The 27,684-nt window shown below is 38.7% G+C and overlaps 2 protein-coding genes across 6 annotated transcripts in view; one reads left to right on the forward strand and one right to left on the reverse strand.

Annotated features, from left to right (window-relative positions):
- The window catches only part of VCL (vinculin), a 96,153-nt gene extending 74,088 nt beyond the window's left edge, over nt 1–22,065 (reverse strand). For 2 of the 5 annotated variants that reach the window (XM_045842222.1, XM_045842221.1), the window contains exon 1: nt 21,770–22,063. In XM_045842222.1, coding sequence (XP_045698178.1) covers nt 21,770–21,937 — 168 coding nt within the window. In that variant the 5' untranslated portion in view covers nt 21,938–22,063. Of the gene's footprint in view, nt 1–21,769 lie in introns of all 5 variants that reach the window. The other 3 variants (XM_045842224.1, XM_045842223.1, XM_045842227.1) reach the window with 2 other exon arrangements.
- Nucleotides 13,945–14,284, forward strand: LOC123821101 (small nuclear ribonucleoprotein G-like). The gene is given in 3 exon segments (XM_045842411.1): nt 13,945–13,972; nt 13,975–14,001; nt 14,004–14,284. Coding segments are annotated over 3 exon segments (336 nt in total).
- Nucleotides 22,066–27,684: the final 5,619 nt, after the last annotated feature.

Genomic DNA, 27,684 nt, shown 5'->3' on the forward strand with positions numbered 1-27,684 from the left:
AACCTGTGCTCTTGTACAAATCTGAGGTCCTCAACAAAGAATTTACAGCAATATTCTGAAGACTATCGAGCTAGATCTGTGAGGACTCTGAATATGCACCACTGTGGGGACCAGCTCCTCTGTGCTGAACAGGTCAGCAGCTCACTGATGGGGATGTAACCTGCATCCAAAATTGAAGTGCTGAGTAAGAGGGAATCTATTTGCAAGCTCCACAAATATTGCTCTTATCAAAGGAAAAAAAAATCCTCCTGAACCACATAGGCTTCCATTTCTTACAGAAAATTTAACTTCATTACAATGTTATGGAACCATCATTGTATATAATCTTAGGGGTTCATCATGGACCAAAACATCATTACGGGTCACGTGACTGTAGCGTCTTAAGATTTTACCTAACGAACATCATGAAGATTAACTCCTATGTTTTATTCTAATAATGTAATAGTTTTAACTCTTACATTTATGTCCATGATCTATTTGGAGTTCATTTTTATATATGGCATATGGAAAGGTTATTTTGCTTAAATAGGAGAAAACCAAGCATACTGATGGGCTGAAGAAGGCAGGAAATCAGACACTATTTCTGAAGCACAGTCCCTGAAAAGGCAGGGACAGAATCCGAGGAGCAGATGGAGTGAATAACCTTAATCAGGAGGAAGGCCACCTCTTAATGGAGACAAGGTATATGGTGAGGAAAATGAGTGAAGGCAGAGATATAATTTTAACTGTGGAGTCTATAAGCTGTGTCTTCTTCTTAGGAATTAACAAGGCATATTAGTATATTTAAAAGTCTAAGATAACCTACAGTCAGAAAATCTGTTTAACCCACCCTTTTTTAAGTACAATTGACCCAGAATTTTTAACTTCTTTTTTTGACTAGATAATTATAAGAGTTTGTAGTTTTGTGGAGGGGTTTTATTTTGCAAACTGAACTCTTTTTTCAGATTCTTAATTTCTTAATAATACCTATTAATCTATGATGGAACTCAGATTTGTACAACATGCTTAGAAAAACAGTGACCTAAGCCAGAAGCTGCAAACTTGGCCTTTGTGCAGAATTTGGGCCAAGGGGGTTTTTTTTGGCCCCCTCTTTTCTTAACTTAAGAAATTTTACAAAGATCCAAATATCTGACATCTCTTGAAGTATCAAAAGATTTGGCCATGTTAGATCTGCATTCCATCAAGGGAACTACTGGCTGAAACCCAAAAGTCCCATATGGGAAATACAGGGTGGAGCAAAAGTAGGTTTACAGTTTTGAGTATGCAAAACACAGTTTATTCTTGTATTATTATTGATTATTGTTTTATTTCCATACAAACTATAAACCTACCTTTGCCCTAACCTGTATATTCCCTGCTTCTCCCTAAAATCTTAATATCCAAATCATGTTGCTCATTTATGTCACTGCCTGGTCTCTGTGGGTATCTGTGTATCATTCCTATACTAGGCCACCCTCTCAGTGTTTATACCGACTGAAAAGCTCCTGGAATCTCTCTTAGAAATTCCTTATCAAACTTTTCTCCAAATATTTTCTTTTATAAAAGTACTCTTCCTGTGAGAACTATGAAAAAGATTTAGAAGGATTTATGTCAAGAATGACAAAATGGCAGTATATGGAACAAGTGTACACAGACCTGTTTTGTTTGACCTGCACAGTATTGTTTTTAAATGGGAAATTTCACATTAAAAAAAAAAAGATTTCCAGATTTTAATGAATATCAGGAAGATCCAATAACACTAGGCCCTGTTTCCATATGGCAACAATAAGCTGGAGACAGTAGTAGTTCTCTTCAATCAGGGCCTGCATTTTTCAATTTACCACAGTCTCTGCCACTCCCCAGTGTCCTACAACCAGCCTGATTCACTCATTACCTATTCAGTCCTGCAGGCATCTAAGTTTGTGCCACCTGATTTAACAAAAAGATTCCATCTTAATTAGCATAGTACATTAGGCAAGTTCCCCAGTATCATAAGTGTCATATGAAAATTTACTTATGTCTCAGCTATTTCACTAATAAATAATAATTTCACATCCCACTCCCCCCTAAACACACTGAAAAAATGACTAGTAGAGAATACAACATGTAAAACAGAATTGAAGGTGACTTTTTATTTTCTTCTTAATCCTTTTCTGTACTTTACAGACGTTTTTCTTTTTAATCATTTTTTATTAATGTTTGAATACAGTTGTCTCTATTTTCCCACCACCACTTTCCCTGCCACATTCACAATCCTAGCCCCCTTGGCTTTGTCCATGGGTCCTTTATACTTGTTCATTGACTACTTTACAGATTAGATTCTTTAAAAAAAAAATGTATGCATTGACTTCATAATAAGAAAAATAGACAAAATTTTTTAAATGTATCAACAATATTCTTGGTAAATAATTCATAAAGTAATAAGAAATCACCAATGCCTAAAAGGTTCAAATCTTGACCAACTGCCAAGACAATTTAAATGTACATCAATGAGAACACAACCAAAAGGGTTAAACAACAGATGAACCATGTCGGTGACAAATTTTAATGTCAAGGAAGCTCATTTGCTGCAACATACTTCCTCAGAACTAGTGTTAAGCTGCCTGGGCAGCAGCTGTTTATTCGAACCCAACATGAGACCGAGTGTATCAATTAAGGCTAGATGAATGTTAGCAGAGCAGCCTTCCTCACCAGATCCTTATTTATGAAAATACTTGGGCAGGCTTCCAATGTGAAAACACTTCATTCTCTCCCTCAACACAGGATTCTTCTACAGACTTCCAGACCACTTACACTTGTGCTATGAATGGCCACTAATTTAACAATAAAGCAGGTCATGAACACAGGGAACTTATCTCCACCGCCTACTCTCTGCCCAACTCTCTCAATGGAACACAAGATATGGTTCCTTCCATTTCACAGAGAATTTCAGAGTGAAAAAGAATTTGGCAATCTAATCTAAATTCACTTTAGAAATGATGCTCAGAGATGTTAGTTCTGTAAGAAAGTTGCAGAACTTGAATTGAATCCAAGCCTCCTGACTCCACTTCCTGTGTTTTCAGGTGCACTTCCTAGCTCGAAAGCAAATCATTATTAAGTGACAAATGCTCCTACACTCACAGAAAGTATATCAAACCTACTTAAAGTGATTTCCATTTTGGTTTCAAACATATATAAGTAAATGCTGCATTAAAAAAACATACAGTTCCCCCAATTCTCATCCTGTAGTTCTGCTTTAGCGACAGAAACTCAAGCAATAATTATGGAAAAAATAGATGTGTTTTTTACTTAATTTCTTTTACCTTTTCCAATTTTTTTAGTTATTGAAAAGATTAGTTAAAAGGAAACTCAGTATTAGTTCCACTAGTTTCATAGTTAAATAACTATTGCATAATCATAAATACTGGTGGAGAGGAAAAGGTCACTGCACGATCTGAATGTAATCTTTAGTAGATGCTTTAGGGAGAGAATAAATTTCTCAAGTATAGGGTCTGAACCGTTTCTGTACCCACCCCCCCATAGCCATGACACAGTGACTGGCACATAATAAGTGCCCAGAAAATAAGTGCTAACTGAAATAAGTAAATTGATAAAGAAAGATAATAAAACAGGTTAATATTTAATTCTACCATTTTCTTATCTTCCCACATATACCCCTTAAGAACTCTAGTCTAATTCCTTCGGTTCCTACACAATTAACTCAAAAAGACCTTCATTCTTTTATTTTCCATCTTTCTTTGTACAACTACGCACTAATCCTCTACAACTCTATTAAGGTGAATAGCTGGGCTCCTATAGGCTAGTAAAAAAAAAATCACAGGGAAAAAAGAGAGCTAAATACTGCTAAGGAAAATTAGGTTGACTTTACCACCTGTCCTATTTGTCTCATTCATTATATAAGGAAATAATAATGCATGTGACTGTGCTTGATACACCATCAAAGTGTTATCAAATATAGAATGTCTCAGTGCCATAAATGTTTAATCCCTTGAAGAATCCCAAAGGCTCCACCAACATCAAAACACTATCCACTTCTTCACTGTCCTCTAACCCAGTCTGCTTTTCTCCAAGTACTATCATTTCACAGAATTTAAATAGTTTTTTTTTCTGTTTTTCCCCTTTAATAACTAGAATTGCAAACACTTTTTCTTAACAGTTCTAGTTCACAAACGTGCAGCATTTCAATTACATTGTAGCTTTTGGCTAGGTATATAATCACCATTTGTAACACTGTCCCGATAGAAAAAAAAAAACTCTGAACCAATTTGTAAATCAATTTTTGAAAAGCAACCCACTTTTATATTAGGGTAACTGGGACCTAGACCCTGTCCTGGAAGATAACTTGAAGTATTGGAAAAAGAATTGGGGCTTTGGAATGAATCTCACCTTGCTCTGCTATTACAAACTGTGTCTTTGGGCAAGTCATTTAATCTCTTTGAGCCTCAGTCACCTTACCAGTAAAATGGGAAAAGTAAAATTTGTAATACATATGTAAATCACCTAAAACTGGGCCTGGAAGGCAGCAGGTACTAAATAAGTCCCTTTTTTCTTTCCCTCTGTTGTTAGAGTACATTGAAGACATTTGTGACTTCCATTTTCTCCTTTAAAAATGTGGTTTGGTGGGGGTTTTGTTTTTTTCTAGTACATGAGATAAATCAGGAGCTTTTTACTGTTTCATTAAATCCTCATAACAATCCTAGGAGGTAGGTAACCTTGGCACTGAGAGGTTATTTGATTTGCCTAAAATCACTGAGATTGTGGCATTGTCTTCAGCACACCGATGCTTTAATCCTAAACCACTTTACTGTGTGAGTGTGTGTGTGTGTGTGTGTGTGTGTGTGTGTGTGTGTGTGTTTTAATGAGGGAGTGGGATTCAATGATGTCTAAATGTTTATTCTATAATACTGCATGATTCTATAATTCAGTGGAACTACCAGCTGGCAAGGACAAGAAAAACTTTAAGCTCACAATAGGCAAATATAAATCATCATCTTACAGTCTAACCAACTGAGGGCCAATTGTTCTGGTTTTCCTTCCCAGAAGCTGGGAGATTTTCACAGCCAATATGGGTTAGGCTCACTAAGGGCTTCAGCTCCTTCAGTTCCTTAACTGTTATTTGTTTAGGGATGACCAACTGAGTCACCCTGGCCACAACTGGCAAATAGCTTTTAAAATCAAACCAGGACTGATCAACAATGTAGCTTATTTTGAAACAGGTATGGTCAGAACTTGAAATAGTAACCCAATGGCAAAAGTCTCTAAGTGCTCTCACTAATGTTAAGGGCATCCTGCTTACAGGAGGTTATTCAGCATAGTAATTGAATTAGGCTCCAAGCTGTAAATAGACACTGACCCATTAAATTAGGCCCATTAGCAAAATCACAAAATCATTCCTTTTCTTAGCTCAAGCTACAAACACATTTCTTACAAACAACCAGAACTGGAAAGTCAATGTTTTATAATATTAATATGTCAGTAAAGACTGTCAATTAAAACGCTCATAGGGGAAAAATACTCTATGGTATCTATATTAAATAAGTCCTAAAAGTTTTATCTTTAGACTTTTCTTCTCAATGTTTTACCTTTTCTTTTCAATTACTACAAAAGTAATTCGGTGTGACTACATATGAGCTGAGTACAAACCCAATTCTAAGCTTGCTGAAAAATGAAATGAGAGAACAGCTGCAGCACATCCAGACCAAACCGCACAGACTGGTCGAGATGCACAGACAGAAACAAGAAAAAAAGCTACCAATGACCCCCAACAATACTAGTTGTGTTTGTGCCCTTTGCAGATTATATTTCATCAGTGCTTTTCATGTAATATTAATAGATTAGACACAACTTGGTATAATCAGGAGAAAGACTTTCACAGAAATTTAAGTTTAAGAAATTTAAGTTCATTTCCTTTTGTTTCACTTGCTTACTAATGTGAAATATCAATACTGTAGGAAAGATGTTGATCAGTTGCCACAGGCAACTAAACCCATTAATAAATTCTGGCTCTACCGTCTTAGATGACTCACTCACAGTTGAGCAAAATGAAGAAACCGAGTTAGTCAGAATTGAAAAAATACACTAGAATGAGAGTCAATTCATCTATCTAGTTTTTTTGTTTGTTCATTTGTTCTGTTTTAAGGAAAGTATTAAAGATAATGCTAGTAAGGCACCTGAACACTATAACTACAATCCTCTTACCTCCAGTCCTCACTAAATATCAAGTTCAATCCTAATAGTTCTTACAGAACACCACAAGTCTATGGTTCATAAATGGAAATAGTCCCAAATTTAGGGTTTATATGGAAGATATAACAACAAAGAATCCCTCGAGATTGAGAGAGAGTATGGAAGGTTTTCAGTGTTGAATTTTATTTTAAAGTATAAATTCCTACCTAAGCAGGCAGGTTTCTAAAATCCTAGTAATTAATAAATATACTAATGGCTTAAATAATCATTACACAATTAGGTAATCCTGCTTAGGGCAAATCCAAGTTCTCTCCTCAGAGTGTACATACTTCATTAATTACTAGATGTATATGATATAGGTAAACTCCCTATGAATTCTTCTGTATAGTTGGTCACACAAAAAAATATTACTCAGCAATGTTGCATTTTCTTTCTTTTTTTTTAGAACTTTGAAGTATTTTTAAAAGATTTTATTTATTTATTTTTAGACAAAGAGGAAAGGAGGGAGAAAGAGAGGGAGAGAAACATCAATGTGTGGTTACCTCTCGAATGCTCCCTACTGGGTACCTGGTCTGCAACCCAGGCATGTGCCCTGACTGGGAATCGAAACAATGACCCTTTTGTTTACAGGTTGGCACTCAGTCCACTGAGCCACACCAGCCAGGGCTCTTCCTTTTTTAATAGAAATAAACTAGAGATTTTGAAGGCATCTCTTATATGCTGACATCTTTAGATCAACTCATTTTTAAAATTATGTCCTGAGACTTCTGTGTGGAAGGCAATGTGCAGTTGACACTTCTTCAGGTGACACAAAGACGCACAGTTAGGAAGCTTATGGCCTGGAATAGCATCAGGACGACATATATGACTCTAATGAGTGCCAACAGGGAGGTATAACTTAGCACTACTGAGGGTTGGTGGACAGAGAGCTCAACCAGTTGTTAAAATAAGGGCAGTCATCATTATTACAGCTGAGCCTTAAAGCATGGATAAAACTTCCGGTGAGAAGAGGCATCTTCGATACAAGGAAATGCGGTATGTGCATAGAAGAAGAAAGACAGACTGGAGTTTGTAAAATGCCAAGTAGTCTCACTGGCTACTATAGGCTTACTGGGAGGGGTCCTATGGTGGGATAGGACCAACAATGGATTTTCATTTTGGCTTTCCATTGCCAAAGGTAAAGAACATCTGAGAATACATTTTCTCATTTTTAAAATAAGAGTTGGATCAGAATATCTGAGGCCTACTTCCAAATTTATAAATTTATGATTGTAGGTCCAGGGTTGGAAACACTTTCTATAAAGCAGAAAGTAGTAAATATTTCAGGCTTTGTGGGCCATATGATCTGTCACAACTTCTCACACTACTGTAGTGTGAAAGCTGTATAGAAAATACGTAAATGACGCCATGGTTGGTATAGGTCAGTGGATCGAGTGCTGGCCTGTGAACTGAAAAGTCACTGGTTTGATTCCTGGTCGGGGCACATGCCTGGGTTGTGTGAGTCAGGTCCCCAAATGGGGGTGTGTGAGAGGCAACCAATCGATGTTTCTCTCATTCATCGACATTTCTTTCCCCCTCCCTTCCCCAGTCTCTGAAAATAAATAAATAAAATCTTTTTAAAAAGAAAATATGCAAATGAAAAGGAATGGCTGTGTCTCAATAAAGCTTCATGTATATTGAAACTTTTGTATAATTTCATGTGTCACAAAATGTTATTCTTCTTTTAATTTTTTCAAACATTTAAAAATGTAGCCCTGGCTGGTGTAGCTCAGTGGATTGAGCACAGGCTGAGAACCAAAGGGTCGCCAATTCAATTCCCAGTCAAAGTACCTGCCTGGGTTGCCAGCCAGGTCCCCAGCAGGGACGCAGGAGAGGCAACCACACATTGCTGTTTCTCTCCCTCTTTCTCCTTCCTTTCCCTTCTCTCTAAAAATAAATAAAAATAAAATCTTTTTTTTTAATGTAAACACTATTCTTAGGTCCTGGGCAGTACAAAATTTGGCTTATAAGCTGTAGTCAGCTGACTTCTCCACTCCATGGAAAAATAAGAACAGAAAGGGGATAGAATTTGCTAGCCTTCAAGAACTAGAATAAGATAGACAACAATGTGGTACTATAATTACATGTATGATAAATATTACTACAATAGCAATCATATTACAATACATAAATGTATCAAAGTAACATGTTATATGCCTTAAATTTATACATTACATGTCAGATATATTCCATTTTTTAAAAGAGCTAGAATAAGGAATTGGGATTAATTTAGAAGACAATGGGAGGAGGTACAGGTTTCTGAGCAAGAAAAAAAAATGCTGAGATCAAAACTGTACTTAGAAGACTCATCTAGCAGTAATGGATGAGAGTGATAGATTAGTAGTTAACTATCTATCATCAAGGTACAATATTAAAGCCTAATATAGACTGGTAGCCTTGAAGAAGGAAAAGAAAAAAGGAAAGTGAAGGAAAAATCAACAGAGCACTACTTATAAAAAAGAAAAGGTTTATTTATCTGGCTAACATAATTTTTAAAAAGTCAATTTCCAGACAAGAAGCAGGGGAAAGGTGATTTTGCATTCCCATTCCTCAGTGCCACAACGGCCTATGACTGCAGTAGACTAATGGAGGAATTTGCCTTTTCATGGAAGCTTTAGAACAGCCCAGGTTGGAACTTCCAGTTCAAAGAGTTTTCTGGTATATATCAGGTAAATAGTAGCATTTATTGTTTTGGTTTTAGAGATGAAGTAGATATAACAGTTTTAGAGATGTTTATTTCTGGCTCTTTTTACTCGAGAGAATTGTCAGCAGCCTTTTCAAATTAGGAAAGAGTATTCATTGGTGTACATAGATATATCATTGCCCTCGGTATTTTAAAATAACTCTGCTGACTGTGACTCAGAATTTATATCTATCTTTTCTTGCTCTAACGGAGGAAAGAACTGCAGTGCTACAAATACAACTGATTCAACATTATTGTATCTACCAAGGGCAAGTAACTCCACTCTATGGGGCAGGACATGCTTTCTAGAACTCAAATTTAGAAGCTGGGGAGGGTCAGAGGGAGGAGGGGAACAAAGAGACAAGCACATAAGTAGCTCTAATCCATGATAATATCTGATAAGAAATATAGTCAAACCTTATAAACACAGCACAGGGAGAGATTAATATCAACTGAGCAGCCTGGGAAGAGCCTCATGGAGAAAGTGACAGCAACACTGATCCCATGTTAACAAGAGAGGAAGGGTAACTCCAGGCTACGAGAACAGTGCAAACAATAACAACAAAAAGATGTGGGGAAACAGAGGGCTTATCTTTTTTACTTCATGAGAGAGAGAGTGAGAAAGTCCACCATTTTCTAATTAGAGTTCCAAAGGGAGAGAAAACAATGAAGGGTGAGGCAAAAATTCAAAGAGTTAATGGCTAAGAAATTTTCCAGGATTGAAAAAAGAAATCAGCTCCTAAAACCAGGGAGCCCAAAAAAAATCTCAAAACAGTTAAATAAGGTCTTAAGAACCCCAGGGAGAAAAGTCATGATCTACAGCAAACGGCAATTAGACTGATGGCTCATTTGGATGCAGAAACACAAACAATATTTTTTTTTTCAAAGTGCTGGAAAAAATTACTATCAGCCTAGATTTATATATCCAATAAAATTATCTTTCAAAGACGAGGACAAAATGAAGATATGTTCAGGTAAACAAAAACTTAGGATGTGCACCACCCAAAGGGCCCACTAAAGATACTAGTGAAGAATGAACTTCAAGAAGAAAGAAAATGTACCAAGAAGAAAGAGCTGTTCACCATTTCTCTTACATTTCAAAGAAAAAACAATTAAGACAAAAGTGAAATCTTAGACAATTGTATATAAAGAGACAATGGAATTAAAAGTATCTTACAATCTTTGTATTACTGACGACAGTAAAGATGCTAATTGATTTAAGACTTTGAAGATAGATAAGCATGTTAAAAATTTCCAGAAAACCACTGAAATACTAGCAATATCAGGTATACCTTCCAAACTAGTAGTTACAGTCACCTATCACGTTCAACTCTATTACTCTTATATTGACAGCACAAATGAAAGAGATTCTAGCTCTCTTTTCAGGCAAGAGATACTAAGCTCATCCAGTATCTGGCATAGTATGTAGCCATCAAATATTTGTTAAATTAATTTGGCTGTTCCAGAATAAGATGAATTCTATTTCACAAATACATCATACTTCTCAACTCTACCTGAAAGGCTGGTTTCATCTTATTATTATTAGTGAGTGGCATGACTACCCCCTTCAGCTATTTTTCTTTTTTAGGAAATAGAACAATGAGTGCTTAGGATAAAATCCCAAATCCTAAGCCCCAATTCTTGCTTCGAAATTGAAAAAAAAAAAAAAAAGATATACTTTTCTCTTACTTTTGCACAAAAACAATTAGTAACCAAAAATTAGGTATTTTATTCTAATCATGGGAAACTGGCAATCAAAGGCTCAGGCACCCAAGCTGTGAGCGATATTTTCTCTGCAGTTGGTAAAACTGTATATTCCACAACATATGGAATTCTACTGAAAGCTTTCACTGGCATTTTGCCTTGTTGAATAGAAGTTAGAAGTTATGCTTAGACATTTAAAAAAATCGACACTGCCTTTTCATTAGACTAACATTTAAAATATGGCTTAAAAATCATGGGAAATATATTATTATGTCTAACACTCATTGAGCTCTTAACTATGTGTCGGACATAGTTCTAAACATTTTTATGATCTCATTATTCCTCACAATAATAAACTATGAGTCTGGCACTATGATTCGCTTTGTTTTACAGAGGAGGACCATAAGAAATGGAGATGAAATAATTTCCTCAATGTTCATACCTTGCAGATGTCAATCAATGGTGGGATTTGAACACAAGGAATTTAGTTCTGGAGCCTTTATTCTTAACCACTATACTCTACTGCCTCCCAAGTCTTGTCATGTTTGTATGCTAATTTACCTTGTACCTATATCTGAAGTTGGACTTCATTACTCAGTAACTCATACTAGATGCATTTTGCCAAAATTGGCTATTGTGTTTATTTGCAAAGGAACAAAACTAATAGAGAATTCCAAATGTATGTTATATTTTTACTTATACTTACATACTCTGCATAATCCTGTGTTGGGCAGGATTATCCCAATCTGCACCCTAGGACTCTAGGAATTTATTCATTCAGGAAACATGAATCGAATGGTTCTACTACAGGCAATGCCCTGTGCTAAGCAATGATTTATAGCTACTCTCCTAATTGGCAGTTAAATTTCACCCAGATTCACCCACAGCATGATATATATATTTTTCCAAATAAGCGTAAAACAGTTTTTGACAGAGAAGCAGCAAACAGTCCTCCCATTTGTTCATTCAACAAATATTCCTCAGGGCTCTACTATGTGCCGAGCACTATGACGGGTGCTAAAAATTCAGGGGCAAACACAGCAGAGCCAGTATTTGTCCCGGGGCTTTGTGGAAAGAAAGATGTCAAGTAATAATCACACAATTAATTACTAACAACTGTGATCAGCACAATATAAAACATTATACAAATCACAGGACAGAGGGACCTCTCTTAGTTTTGGATGCAGAGTCAGAGAGGGTGTCTCTAGAAAAGTGACATTTAATATGCAAATAGAGGATTAGCAGAAATTACCCAAGAAGAAAAGTCTAAGAAATAGTTCAGGCAGAGGAGAACAGCATATGTGCAGGCTCACAAGAAGCTCTGTGCTTTGAAGGAAAGGAAAACCTGGAGTGCTCGGAGGGCCACAAGAAAAGCGTAGCTGAGGCCATTCCTCAAAGGTCTTTTCCTATCAAGGGGGTCCACCACCTGCTCACTCTGCTGCTGACCCACTCACATTTTCTCCATGACTCCAAGGAATAAAAACTCTATTTACAGTAAGTACTAGCACACAACCCTTTAACATGAATAATTTAAAGTCTGCAATAATTTCATTGGTGGAGAAAATATAGATAACATAAATTGTTACAAGATTATAAATTTCATCTGTATTTTAACAACTTGAGGCCAGAGACCATATCTCATATATTCTACTATCAGTCTACAATGTGCATAACTAGAGTCTGGTAACTAGAGAAGAGATATAGGATAATAATTTGAGTTACTTGCCTAGATATTTTCCTATTTAATATTTATTAACCTAGTCATATATCCTTATCTATTACAATTACAGGAATAAAAACATGTTGTACACTTTACAAATAAAAGATGAGCCAATTCTCCAGGGATGGCAGTGGGGACAGAGACAAGGCTGGAAACATACGGAAGCACATAATAGAGGTCCCTCTCTCCTAAATGTCCAATTTCTCTTTCTTCACAGAAAGCTTACTTTTGGGCCTAAGTTAAGTTTATTTTCAAAAGAAGATATGACTTGGATTGTGGCCAGCTGCAACAAATTTCAGCCACTTTCCCCTTAAAACTCATTTAACCGGAAATCTTATCACCAGGAAATTCTCTAAGGACCAAAGGCTCTATGTTTTGCAACTTAACAGTATTTGTAAAACATTTTAGTACTAAGATTCACTACCTGTCATCCTCAGTACACATACACACATCCTACCCTCATACCAATCCAATGACTTCTGACAGAAGGAACAAAGAACTTTTTGGGATCTAAAAGTCCAACTATGTAACCAACATAATGTCATCTACAAATCTCTGTTTCTTTTTATGATTACATGTATACAGCAACATTTGAGGGTAGGAAAAATACCATGCCTTCCAAAGAAGGCAAGGTTAGTGAGCCATCTTCGTCATCACGAAATAGCCTAGAATGACTCGCTGGTAAAGCAAGTACCAAAACGCAACACACCTATAGAAGGAATACCATGAGCAAGGGACTGGAATAAGCACAGTGCCAGAAATATAAAGAAGAATATAGCCCAGTCCTTGCCCTCGAGAAACCAAGTCTTAAAAGGGAGACACCCTAAGGGAGGTGGGATAGATGGGGAAAAAAGAAACACAACCACATCAATCTCCCCCAAACTCACGACCCAGTATACAAAAACAAAATGTACAAAGCTTTTTACCAAGGAATTGGACAGAAGGCAATTAATCCCCAACTTCTAAGTCTAATTATGCAAGTTTCCTTTTATCTATTACTCTATCCCTTTGTATGCACATAATGCACATAGTAAAATGGATTTAATCATCTTAAAGACCCCATATCTTTAATAAGTATGTTGAGATTAGAAGTTCTTTCAGAACCTAGCCCATTGTTTTGAAGTTATTTCATTCCACAGCACTTAACTGAAACACCAGTTAGCTAAGTAGAACACAGCTCCCTGAACAGCACATCACAGAGAAAGGCTCGAGATGTTGTAACAGATTGGGTTTTCTCACTTTTCTTTGCAATTACTGAGTGGGAAAGTGAACTAAAGGGTTTTGAGGTATATGTTTAATAGTGAAAGAGGATAAAAGCCAGTGCATCTGTATATAGTTAAGTTTGTATTTATACCCAAGGAAACACAAGTTGGTCTGGAGAGAAAAGACAAAGAATAAAACACAAATCAAGGTAAAACAGACTGAAAAATACTGAGAAACATTGAGACTGAGACTTAGGATAGATTTTCTAATTTCAACAATGAAAATATAATACTTTTGTAACAGGTACAATTTTGTTCTTTTTGGAAGATGGTATGAAGGCTCAGCGTGACCAAAAGTGATTATTAATAGTGTACTGTTCAATAAAATACTGTACGTCTGGAGGTATCTTTGAGCTCACTGAGTAGACACCATGAACGAAGCTCACCCTCCCAAGTTAAAGTATTTGTGGACAAGAAGTTATCATTGAAATAAATGGTGGCAGACATATCCACGGAATATTATGGAGATTTGATCTCTTTACAAATCCTATGATAGACAAATGTGTGGACACGGCAACTAGTGGGCAACAAAACAATGTTGGAATGGTGGTAATACAAGCAAATAATATCACCTCAGAAGCCCTGGAATGTGTTCACCAGAGAAATCAACTGCTCCCCCATGTCCCCTTCTCCACATCACCTGTTTCACTGCAATGTAAAAAGCAGGTCGTGTACATTTTCATATTAAACTTTTTTGTGAAACGTCTGTAATAGTCAAAAAATAAAATACTATATTATTTTTAGTGCCATATGAAAGATAAAACACTGTAAGTATAATGATAAAAATACAAATGAACAAAAATTCCCTATTTACATATTAATCTCAGCTTCCTTCCCTAATAAACCTTTTTGTAAACTGTTAAGAAGAAATAGATAAGACAGCCTTCCTCTCTAAAACAATCCCCAATGAAACTGAGTAAGTACTAAAATGGCTGATAAAACAGGGAAGCAGCCACCTAGATTCAAAACTTACGTTATGTTATCTGTGTGGCCCAATATACCCAAACACTTAATGCAAGAATTCTACAAATTTAGTGTACAAGGAAAATGAAAGCCTCCAGTGGGAGGTCCCTTCACCAACACATAAACTCTTCTCTGGATGTTTCAGAGTCTTATTATAGATTTGAACTTTACTCCTTAAAGCTAACTCTGAAGTATTTATAATAAATAGCACTGAAGGCTTTAAAAAGCCTTAAATTTGTGTTTTCTTCTTCCAGTCCTGTGTGTGTGTGTGTACAGTTTAAGGGCAGACCTGCCTGAAAGCAACATGAACTGAGAGAATGACCCTTCCTCATCAAGAGTCCTGGGCACAGAGCATTATTCTAGAGAGAAACTTTGCTAATCTCTGACATTTGTTCATTAAGGATACAGGTTCTTCTGAAACAGATCTAACGCTGGTTTACAATGTAAAAATACACCCCACTATTGTGAACATAAGGTTCAATGAAAAGGGTAGGGCCAGGTCAGCCAGAAAGCAGGAAAGCAGCAGATCAACTTCATGACATATTTGCTTCCTGCCATGGGGCTCAAGGAAATAAAGACCTTCTAATGAGGAATTCATGGCTCACAGTGTGATTCTACACTGTAATCAATAGGGCTCCAAATGAATATATCAGCACTTGGTCTGAATTGTTAGATTTTACAAAGATACTCCCAATTTAAAAAGAATGCAAAATTCCAATGCCACTTTCTGATAGGAGGCAGCATATTCGCGTGTTATGAATTTAGTAAGTGGCCTGCATAGTTGAAATGACTCCAAAACAGAGAACCACAACCCAAAATAGCCCAAACACTTTTGTTATCTCAAACAATGGGCATTTAGCCATTCATTCCTTCCTCTTAGTATATATTCTACTTGTTTCAGACAAAGCTCATTATGAATTTCACAAGACTGTTCAAATTCAGCTATACCAGGTGTTTGAAAGCTGGGGACAGGAAATATTTGCTGCACAATAATTCTCTTTTTTTTATCTTTTTTTAAAGATTTTATTTATTTTTAGAAAGGGAAGGGAGGGAGAAAGAGAGAGAAAAAGAGAAACATCAATGTGCGGTTGCTGGGGGCCGTGGCCTGCAACCCAGGCATGTGCCCTGACTGGGAATTGAACCTGTGATGCTTTGGTTCACGTCCTGTGCTCAATCCACTGAGCTACGCCAGCCAGGGCTCACAATAATTCTTATTACAAGATTTTGTACCTAAAAAATGAATGCTATACATATGTTCACTCAGGGAAAAAAAAGTTATATTGCACACCTATAACCAGCCTGACACTAGAAATAAAGGGATGAATACAAGATACAGTCCCTGCCACTGAGGAACCTACAATCTATTGGAGAAGACCAACATTGACTAAGTACGATGAGCATCACAAGGAGTATATACACGCTATGCTGGACTGTAGACTGCGGATGATAATGAGAAATTCCCACCCTACCTCCTTCCTGAGCATACAGTAAAAGACCAGAAAGGTGTCAGAAGGCTTTGAAAATAATGATCCTCTCAGTTGTGAAATATATAAAACATAAGCATTTTATATGTACATAAATGACCAGTAATTTTAAAAGTATGTAAAATGACTACTTTTTTAAACAAATATACAAGAAATATTAAAATCCAAATAAGTCCCAACCCAATAAAAAGTATTTGCCTTAATGTTCCCCTTACTCCTGGACTGTAACAGAAGGAGCCAACTTATACCATGGTTGATACTTAGAACTTTGGCTCTTTTATTTTGTCTGCTTAATGTTTTACCAGTGTTATTTATAAAACAGCTTTAGAAAAGCCCAACTTTCCACTGTGCAGATATATAAATAAATAATTAGGTTGGGGCTCCATTAAAATTATAAACATAGCTGTAGAAACACAAAAATCTCCCAAACTCTTCTATTCTATCAATCACTCGAGTAAATGCTAAGTGTCTTTGGAACACAGTTCACATCTATCCCATTCTTATATCTCTTCTGATCTTGAGAGAAAGTTTCTCAAATGAAACTTCATGATTCCCCAAAGAATACTCAAACCTACCTTAAACACTATTTAAATATAAAATTTTTTAAATCTCCTACAAACCTACTTTAAATACTATTTAGTTCTAGTAGACTTCAAGCTAACCAGCCATAGATGCTGTAAAAAGTCTTTATCTGATTTGCAGACTTAAATACTTGTGTGCTGATCTGTATCTACTTTTGTTTAATTAAAAAGAAAGAAATGCTATGAAACTGAATGTCGCTGAAACAGAACCCTACCTTCACATCATTCTTTTCATATAGGCCGTTCACACAGGCCATGCCAAAACCAGGCTTTATACAGAGAATCTTGCCAGGGCTAAGACACATGGAAACTCTATGACTAACAGCACTCTTGTTGCTTCTGATTCTAGGTGGAAAAGTTCCACTGATATTTAGCAACTTTGTTCCAAGTGGATGCAGAATGGTGATGTGAAAAGAGCACAGGATCCACAGTTAGAGAAGCAGTTTGAGTCCAGGCTCCATCACTAACTGTGCCACTGTGGGCAGGTTACTTAATTTCTCTGACCTAAAGTATCCTCTTCATCTGTAAAATACCTGCCTTAAAGAATTACTGTGAGATTATGTATATATATGAAAGTATTTAATAAACTATAAAGGATTATATAAATGTTATTACTTTATTAATTTGTCTTAAATAGCAATTATATGTTAATTTTAAAAACTGGAAAATACAGGAAAGTATTAAGAAGAAAAAATCACCCCACAGGCTTAACACCCAAATATTGTTACTACTTATTTTAACTGGAATAAGTGTAACATCAACCAAAAGAAATTAAAGCAAAATAACCAAATTGTTGATCTCTTTTTAAGACCTAAACAGACTTTCCCATCAGTTTAAAATAAAGACAATGCTGCTATTTGTCCCTGAGCTGGTTCCAACAGTATGATATATGGGTGAGGCTCATAAAAGTCAAGGCCACAAACACTCCCAAAATAAATATTTCATGAACCCAAAGAGGTAGTCACAACACATGCCCTCAGATACAGTGGAGAAGGCAAAGTGTCTGAAGTCCCATTAATAAAACTGGCATGACTGTATAGTCACAAAGACTGGCAAATTTCTATGGACCACTTATGGGGAAAAAAAAGAAAAATGTATATATCATGCTACAAGACAGGCAGTCTAAGACTTCTGACTTTTCCCCAACTGCTTACTGAATCCCATCCTAGGAACTTCTTGTACCTCTCCTCTGGTTTTTCTTCCCCACCATTCTCCCATACCCCCTCTGTTTTATTATGCATTAGAATCACTCTCAGTGTTTAAAGTGTCCTTATTCCATACAATGGAATATTATATCAGCAACAAAAAGAAATAAAGTTCTGATACATACTACACCATGAACCTTGAAAACATGCTAAGAGAAAGAAGTGAGAAACAAAAGGGTACATATTTTATAATTCCATTTGTATGAAATGTCCAGAATAGGCAAATCCATAGAAACCGAAAGTGACTGGTGGTCATCCAGAGGTGGAGATGGGTGAATGACTGCTAATGGGTATGAGGTTCCTTTTTGAGAGGACAAAAACATCCAAAAATTAGATTGTACTGATGTTGCACAACTCTGAAAATATACTAAAAAACACTAAATTGTACAGTTTCGATGGGTGAATTATATGTGACGTGAATTACATCTCAACAAAGCTGTTTTTAAAGAAGGATCTTGTTCAGGATCCTGAGTTGAAAAAGGAACATGTAAACAAATATTTCCATCCCACCACTTCCCGAGTCTGGAGTAAAAGTAAAAGTAATGACTCAGCTGTGATAAGACATGTATATAAAGTGACCAGACTACTTGGTTTAACAAATGTAGATGAAATTACAAATCCACATGAGGCTTGCCCCCCAAAAGTATTTACCTTAATGATGCCCTAAGTCAAAATGTGGTCCTCAGAGTCACAATAATTCTGTGCCTTTGTTTAGATAGTTCTTTTGACTTGCAACACTTTTGCTACCACATCTTTAAATGTTCAAGTCCCACCTGACTCTAAGGCCAGTTCAGATGTTACATCTTCCATGACGCCTTCCCCATGCTTTCACGAAAAGGAACCTCACATTCCTCTGAATTTCCATAGCCCTTCACTTCCTCAGGACCGCTTTGGAGTTTCAATCTAGTGTAATCCTTATTCTGCCCAGTATCATCAACTTATTGCTTTGACATTAAATACGGGTTTCAATAACACCTATCTGATAAGTGGATATTGACTGCTTAACAATTGAGAATTTCATCTTCTTCTGGTAAATATTAATTTTGGAAATATCCAAAAGTCGTTTAGACTCAAGAATGGTCCATGAAGTAGTAGGGCTAAGGAATGCCTACTGTGGATAAAATTTTCTTGACCAAAATAAAACAAGACTGATATATATAAAATCTGTAAGGAATACCCACACAGAAGTACTGAAATAAGAACCCAAGGTAACTGAAACGTGAATTATATAAACTCTAGAATATTTATTTAAAAATCAGTTTCATTATTTTATAGTGACACCACATTTTTTCCTGAGAGTTCTATTATCAAGTTCTACTAATTCTTCTTCTACTATGTTTCTAATATATATTAGTTCTAAGTCCTTCTCCATTTGACCCACCAAACACGAAGTCCAGGGCCTCATTTTCCTAAAGATCAACCAGTTTTAAAAATCTCCTAATTTATCTCCCTTCCCACAGCTCCTTCTTTCCTTCGACAATATTTATGAGCCATCATGTGTGCCAATGTTAAGGGTAAGAACTGAGGAGCACATGAAGAAATAGCAAATGAGGGCTGTTCTCCACAAACAATCTACTTGGGAACTTGACACATGTGTACAATTCACCATGACACTACTCAGCACACACCATTCTCATCCGCTCTCTCCCACTCTTTGTTCATCTCACTGGATAAGGTCTTCTGTTACAACCCACACGTGGGTCACGCACTGACCCACCTCAAACTTCTCCCCAACTTACCCTCTGAGCTAATCAAGACTAACTACTTGCTGTAACCTGGAAGGGACTTACTCAAAAGTAACATTTGTTCATGACTACTTGTCACCACAGTTTTCCCCACCTTCTAACTCATATCTACCACCAATGTTAAGTCCCTTCTTTTATATGTATTAGGAAGTTTGTAACTGTATGTAATTGTTTTCAGCTTATAACTGAGTGGTCTTATTCCTTTTGTATTTGTCTCACAGTATCTACTATAGTATTTCCTAACTAAGGGTGTATATCGTACCACCTCTGGAGCTTCTTAAAAATACCAAGGTCCTTACCCAACCCCCTGGAAAGCTCTTCAGTAAGCCTGGGGTAAGAGCTAGACATCTTTATTTCTAAAAAGCCCCACCCGTGATTCTGAGGCTTGTCCCTACCTGGGAACCACCAACTTATTATAATGCTCCCTATAGAGCAGGCATTTGATTCTTATTAATTCGTGCATTGAAGCTCATAAATAACTTCTCTCTAAATAGCCTAACCAGATATCAATCCCTAGACTACACACCAGCTCTATTCCAAGTACAACATATGGTTTTAAGATTTCATTTCCTGAAGTACTCCTTGGAGAGACACTATTACCTTGTCTTTTTACATTGTTTCCTATTTGTTGAAAAATGGAGACCTGGAGTGTAGCCATCTTAGACAACACTACATAAGAATGTACTCTGGAGCCTTGGATTAAATTAGTTATAAAAATAAAAACAATGTAGAACTAGACATTTTGAATAAACTCAGTATTCTTTCTAGGTAGATTCTTACTAAATCTATACAGAAGACAGATCAGAAATTTGATCAATAATGTTTCCCAGTCTTCCTACTTATCAGTGTCCTCAATGGCCGAGACAGTTGAGGGGCCCTTGAAAACTGAGGAAGACTTCAGCTGCTAAAGTGCCTCTGGTGCAGTAAAGTGCTCTAATCAGATAAGTAACCTAAGCCCCACCCAGACTCACGGTTGCCTCCCAACTACCCTGACAAACACTATTTACAGAGCTCAGTGGGGGAGCAGTATGAACTTTTCCCAAAGCCGGTCAAATTGTTCCTCACAGGCAGCAGCAGTCTGAGTCACCCACCCAGGGTGGGAAAGAAACGTGTAATATGCCAGAGGAGTGTTAGAAGACTGGTTGCAGCACCTCTTTTCCTATTTCAGAAGTGGGCCCTTCCTCCTCCAAGAGTCACCTCAGTTATTAATCACAGCTGTGGTCTACAGGAGTCTGCAGAACCACTCAGCCACCCAGGAAAGTTGTGCACTGAGGAGGAGACTCCCGGTGTTTCTCCCTGGCAGAGGCGGCAGGTCCCAGATTCCACAGGCCTCTCACAGCAGCTCCATCTTGCTTCCTGCCAGGAGGAAAGGCCGGGAAGGAAGACCAGGAGTCTGGAAAGGCCCCGCGAGAGGAAGCCGTTTGACAGCAGGTGAAGCCAGGTAGTAATCTCCAAGGGAGGGTAAAAAATGAAAGACGGCAGGGTTAAGCGAAAGGGTTAAAGGATTGGTGGTCATGAATTACTACATAAAGAAATTACCCGGTGTTTGGTGTTTGTGAGTGCCTGGGACTGTGAGCATAAGTGGAATGACCAAAAAGGTAGGAGGAGACAGAGAGATGCGTGGCCAGTAAGAAGTGGACAAAAGGGCAGGAAGCAAGGGAGTGGTGGCGGGTGAGGCAGGTCTCAGGGTGAGGGACAGAAGTATTAGAAAGGAGAACAACGTGGCTCAAGAATCCCAGGAAGGAAAGGCAATGAATCAGTAAGAGAGCCCATCAGCCCAAAAGCCAGGCTGAGGAGGCCTAAAAAGGAGCTGAGAGAAAGGCTGTCAACGTGAGGGGCGACAGCCTACTGACGGAAAGGGGCCATCAGTCACCCAAACAACTACCATCTAATAAGCAACTAGTAGGGTTCATATGCTGGGCTTAGCAATTTATAATATCACCTCACTGAATCTTCACAACAAATCCACAAGGCAAGCATTATTATAATTGACCCCATTTTACAGACGAGGAAACTGAGGCCCAGAGACGCTCAGGGGCATGCTCAAGGTCACAGCGCGGGGTAGTCTGAATTAGAACCCATGGCTGTCTGGCTCCAGAGCCCAGGTACAAAGCCACAGGCAGCGAGTCGCGGGGAAAGGGGAGCCACGAGGTGGGCTGGGCCCACAGGGACGTCTCCCGCCCGGTTCCGCTCCCCACCCCAGGCCCGTAGCGCTCACCCGGACGAGGTTGCTGACGGCCGCCTGCACGGCTGCCACAGGCGCGGTGAGGTCAGGGATGGCTTTGCCGTCCACCTCGCCTTCCTCATGCATGATCACCAGGTGTGAGATCTGCTGCGCCACCGGCTCCAGGATGCTCTCGATCGTGCGCGTATGAAACACCGGCATCGCGGCGGAGAGAGGGGCGGCGAACCGCGGGCTTCAGAAAACTGGGAGCAGTACGACTGGGAACCCGCGGACAGACGGACTCTGAACAGCGACTACAGAATCCCGGCTTCCCTCAGCGTTACCAGCTTCACGGGCGCCCCACCCCCTCGCGTCGTCGCGCCCAATGGTAGCAGGACCCAGACCTGGGCTGCTACTCCTATTGGTCCGACTACTGGATGCTCCACCCCCCCGCCCCCGCGCCTCCAAGACCCCTCCCAGCCCCGCCCCCATTCCCAAGGGAGGGGCCTGGGGTTGGGGCTGCGCCGCCAGGATTGCGACTAGATTCCCAAAGCCCAGCGCCGGGAGCTCCTTATAAGGGCATGGTGGGAACTGAGTGTGGGGCAGGAGTAGGTGGCCCCGCCTCCCCCGGGGCCGCCTCCCGGCTAGGGTTGCGGGACTCCACCCCTCTGCAAGATCACCTCACCGGGGCGGGGTCTCACCTCCAGCGGCTCTGGAATCTGCTGAGCTGAGGGAGTCATAGGTCTCCTCGCACCTCCCCAAGTTTCTTTTCACAAGATTCCTTCAAAATACTTTTTCCATTTCCTCTCAGTAACACATGGAAACGTTTTCATAAACATTCAAACAACAGAAGTGCGCAGAGAAACATGAGTATCCCATTCATTCACAAACCACCCACTCCACCTCTCAGATATTCAGTGAACAGTTTGGTGTGTAGCCTTGTAGATCTTTGTCTATTCATTTTTGTGTGCATATATATTTTCTAAGTATATAGGATTAAACATTTTCCTGGAACTCGATACATATTCCCCTTAATTAAAATTCCCTGGTTATCTTTCTACACCATTCTTTTTTAAGGGCTGCATGGTATTCCATGCAGCCCTTAAAATCAAACAATTTCCTGGTAATGGACATTTAGGTTGGATTCTGTTTTTCACTATTTTTTGTTAATTTTTATTTATTGATTTGAGAAAGAGAAACATCGATTTCTCCTTCTATTTATGTATGCATTCATTGATTTTTGTTGATTTTTATTGATTTGGTTGATTTTTGTATGTGCCCTGACTAGGGACCAAACCCACAACCTTGGCTATAGCAATGATACTCTATCCAGCTGAGCTACCCCTCCAGGACCTGTTTTTCACTATTAAAAAACAATTCTGTATGAATATCACTGTACTTGCCTATGTGTTGTGCATATGTGTATTTATCTTGGACAGATGCCTAGAAATGAAGTGAAAATGAAAAGCATATACATTTTACATTTTGATAGATAAGATCAAATTTAATGTGTAAGACATTTCTAAATGTCTTCCTCATCTCAAATTCTCTTTTGCCCAAGCTTTCCCATTCCAAGATGAAACACCTTCACTAATACCTCCAAGCAGAAGACGCTCAATTCAAATGAAAATATTTCTCAAGAGCCCACATTTTGCAAAAGACTAACCTATGTGTGCATTGTCCTGTGTATTTTCTGAAGTTATTTTTGTCTAGTACTGTACATTCCTTTTCCACTCTGCATGTTACCAAATACTATGCTCTTCCTTTCCATAATATCTTTATTTTTTTATTTTTTTATTTTTAAAGGTTTTTCTATGGCAGCACACTTTTTCTTAAGATTTTATTTGTTTATTTTTAGAGAGATGGGAAGGGAAGAAGAGAAGGAGAGAAACAACAATGTGTGGTTGCCTCTCTCGCTCCCCCTATGGGGACCTGGCCCATAACCCAGGCATGTGCCCTGACTGGGAATCCAACCAGTGACCTTTTGTTTTGCAGGCCAGTGCTCAATCCACTGAGCTACACCAGCCAGGGCTTAAAGGTTTTGTTTATTTATTTTTAGAGACAGGGGAAGGGAAAGAGAGAAACATTGATGTGTGGGAGGAACATTGATCAGCTGGGTACCCTCTCAACCACCCTCAACTGGGTACCTGGCCTGAAACCCAGGCATGTGCCCTGACTGGGAATGAAGCAATGACCTTTCAAATTGCTGGCTGGCACTCAATCCACTGAGCCATACCAGCCAGGACCAATTTTTAATTTTGCAATTACAGTTTACATTCAACATCACTCTGTATCAGTTTCAGGTGTACAGCAAAGTGGCCAGAAAAGTCATGTATCCTGCAGAGTGGTGCTCCCACTGCCCCAAACACCCCAGCTGGCTCCACACATATCCATAACGATGTTATTGACTACATTGCCTATGCTATAATCTGTATCTCTGTGGCTATTTTGTCACTACTAACTTGAACTGCTTAATCCCATCATCTTTTCCACTCAGTACCCCAAACACCACCGATTGCCTTCACTTTTTTGTTACTGAGTTCATGTCCTTACAGGCAATGGAGTTCTATAACTCCATTTTAAAATAAGATTTATTTGGTACTTTCTAAATTCTAGGCACTGTATAAGCCCTTTGTTTAAGATTACAAATTGGACCAGCTACTCAATGTGTGTAGTACAATACAAAATGAAAACATAAATCTCCTTGTTCAAAAAGCAGGAAAACAATGCTGTTAAAAAATAATAAAATATAAAGCTTGTTCCTTTACTTGGTGTTCTCTCTCTCAATCTGTTATGTTATTTTTTTTTAAATTTGCTATTTAATGTGGCACTTCCTGGGCAGGAGAATACCTTTATGGTAAATATAGACCCCCACTCCACGGGAATTGGGGGACTCAGGCAACCACTGGCTGTCCGAAGCCCCCCTGCCCTGTCAGCTGCTAAACTGATGTGCTGTTCCCCATTAGGGACAAAGAGGCCTAGCCAGGCATCTCCCCTTCCCACAGGCCTGACTCCTCAACCAACAGCAAATAAGTGACCTCCAAAGGTATCACAACTTCCACATTGACACTCTCAATTACTGGACCAAGGGAGGGCGGGAGGGCAGTGTCATCCTGTGGCATTGATAGCCTGGGCTGAGAATGGCCACCTTCCTGCCTTACTCCTAGATACAATGGGTAGCACACTGGAACCCTGCCCAAAGCAGAACAGAGGGCAGCAGTGGTCCCTGGGCAGAAGTGGGGTCAGGAAGCTAGAAGTTGGGGGAACAAGCAGCTGAAAACCCATCCAAGGGAGGTGATTGGAAGCAGGACTAAGCAAAAGCTGAGGCTCCAAGCCTTCGGTTCATGTTCCATTGTCCCAATGGACTTGTAAATACTCAAAGATAAAATTATTATCTAAAAACTCAAAGATAGCCCTGGCTGGTGTTGCTCAGTGAATTGAGCATCAGCCTATGAACCAAAGGGTTGCCAGTTCAATTCCCAGTCAGGGCATATGCCTGGGTTTCAGGCAGGGTCCCCAGTGGGGGATGTGTGGGAAGCAAGCACAGGTTGACGTTTCTCTCCCTCTTCCTCTCTCCCTTCTGCTCTCCCTAAAAGTAAAATTTTTTTACTCTTTTAAAAAAATTAATAAGAAAATTAAAATTCAAAGATAAAATTATTAAGAATCAAGACAGAGACTGCAGAGCATTAGACCCCAGTGTGAAGCTCTTCTGAGTACAGGGCCCTGTGTAACTACACTGATTGGGCACCCATAAACCTGACCCTAGTTACACAGCTGATAACCCAGGTCTGACCGTGACTGAATTTAATTACTGAATAGCTCCCTTTGAACTTCTTTTTTTTTCAGACTCTCATCAAAACTAATAAAAATTTTGTCTACTCCTAACACAGCTCCCAAAGCTGTTTTCTCTGCTCCTTATTTCACATTACTGATACGACCGTTTCCCCTCACTTATCCATAGCTTTGCTTTCCACAATTCCAGTTACCCAAGGTCAACTGCAGGTCCAGAATATTAAATAAAAATTTCTAAAAATAAATAATTCATAAGTGTTAAAATGTGTGTCATTTTGAGTAGTGCGAGGGAATCTCTCAATGTCTCACTCTGTCCCATCCAGTGTGAATCATCCGTTTGTCTACAGTATCCACACTTTTTCTGCACCTACACCTTAGGCGCTTAGTAGCTGTGGAGGTTATCAGATGTACTGTCACAGTATCACAGTGCTTCAGTTCAAGTCACCCTCATTTTATTTAATAATGTCTCAGTCACCTCACTTCATCTTGTCACATGTACATTTTATCATCTCACATCAATCACAAGAAGAAGGGTGAGTATGGTGCAACAAGATATTGTGAGAGAGAGAGAGACCACATCCATATAACTTGTATTACAGTACAGGGTGAGGCTAAAGTAGGTTTGCAGTTGTGAGTATATGCAACAGTTTATTCTTATATTACTGCATTATTTTCCATATGAACAGCAGTAAACCTACTTTTGCCCCATGCTGCATATTGTTATAATTGTTCTTATTGTTATTTATTATTAATCTCTTACTGTGCCTAATTTATAAATTAAACTTTATAATAGGTATGTATGTATGGGAAAAACACAGTAGAAGTTTCGGTACTATCCATGGTTTCAGGCATCCACTGAGGGTCTTAGATATCCTGCAAGGATAAGGGGGTACCAATGTAGTAATATTTGGATGGGTGATGGAACTACATATGAATTTTTCCTGTAATCCTCACTCCGCCTCCACTTTGCTGATCATGTACTTATGTGCACTTTAACATGTTCTCCTATCCTATAAATTGGCAGCCAGATTGATCAGGCAACAGTTTTTTAACTGTAACATATTATTCCTGCCTCCAGTCATCTAATCTAGGCTCCCCCTGACTAGCCATATTAACCTCCTAAAATATAGCAGTTCCTTGAATAACATTGTTTCATTCAATGTTTTTTTTTTTCATTATAACATTGATGAGAAAAAAATCACTTACCACCCAGGGCTACTGTCTGTGTGGAGTTGGCACATTCTCCCCAAGTCTGCATGGGGTATTTTCTGGGGGTACTCCAGTGTCCTCCCACATCCCCAAACTGTGCAGGTTAGGTGACCTGACATATCTAAATTGTCCCAGTCTGAGCGAGCACAGGTGTATAAGGGAGTGTGCCCTGCAATGGGAGCTTGTCCTGTCCAGGGTGGGATTCTGCCTTGTACCTCAGCTGCTGGGATAGGTTCTGGCCACCCATGACCTGAAACTGGAATAAGTGGGTTGGAAAATCATTATCTTACTTGTTTTTATTAATCATTCTTAAATGTATGCAGAGCTCACATTAATTTCAATGTTTAATATCAGAGGTGTTTTGGGTCTTTATTTAGAAGTTTGGTAATGTTTTTGTGACCAGAAATATGTCATAGAAACTTAACTCTACTTCATATCAATTAGCTTATGATGAAATTGGTTTCATTGTAGTTCCTTTCACATAAAGTCATAGTTTCCGAGAACCTATCAGTAACTTTAAATGAGGACTTACTCTACGCCATTGCTCATCCAGGCCACATGTTCCCTTGCATCCATACTCATATCCATTTCTGTCCCCTTCCCCAAACACACAGTCACACTCACCCTTAAAAACCTTCTGTGGCACCCATTAACACAGGTTAATGTCAATACCCACCAAATTCTGGGCTCAGACCAATCTTATTACCTTCTGCTTCCCCACCCAGGCCCATGGGCAGCTGGGTTAAACAGTGCAAAGAAGACAAGCTCAGAGTCATCCAGAGCTCAAGCCATAACCCCAATTTTATAGCTTGATTGGGAGATAACTGGCAAGTGGCTTTTCTGCTCTTTGTCTGAATTTCTTTCTTTGTAAAAGTGAAATATGTCCCTGATGTAAGAACTGGTGAATGAATTTGTATAAAGCACCCAGTAAAAGGGAGTTATTATTATTATTATTGGAGCCATCACCT

Source organism: Phyllostomus hastatus, unplaced genomic scaffold, assembly GCF_019186645.2.
Source record: "Phyllostomus hastatus isolate PE091 unplaced genomic scaffold, TTU_PhHast_1.1 phas_contig_38, whole genome shotgun sequence".
In the NCBI taxonomy this organism is placed as follows: Eukaryota; Metazoa; Chordata; class Mammalia; order Chiroptera; family Phyllostomidae; genus Phyllostomus; species Phyllostomus hastatus.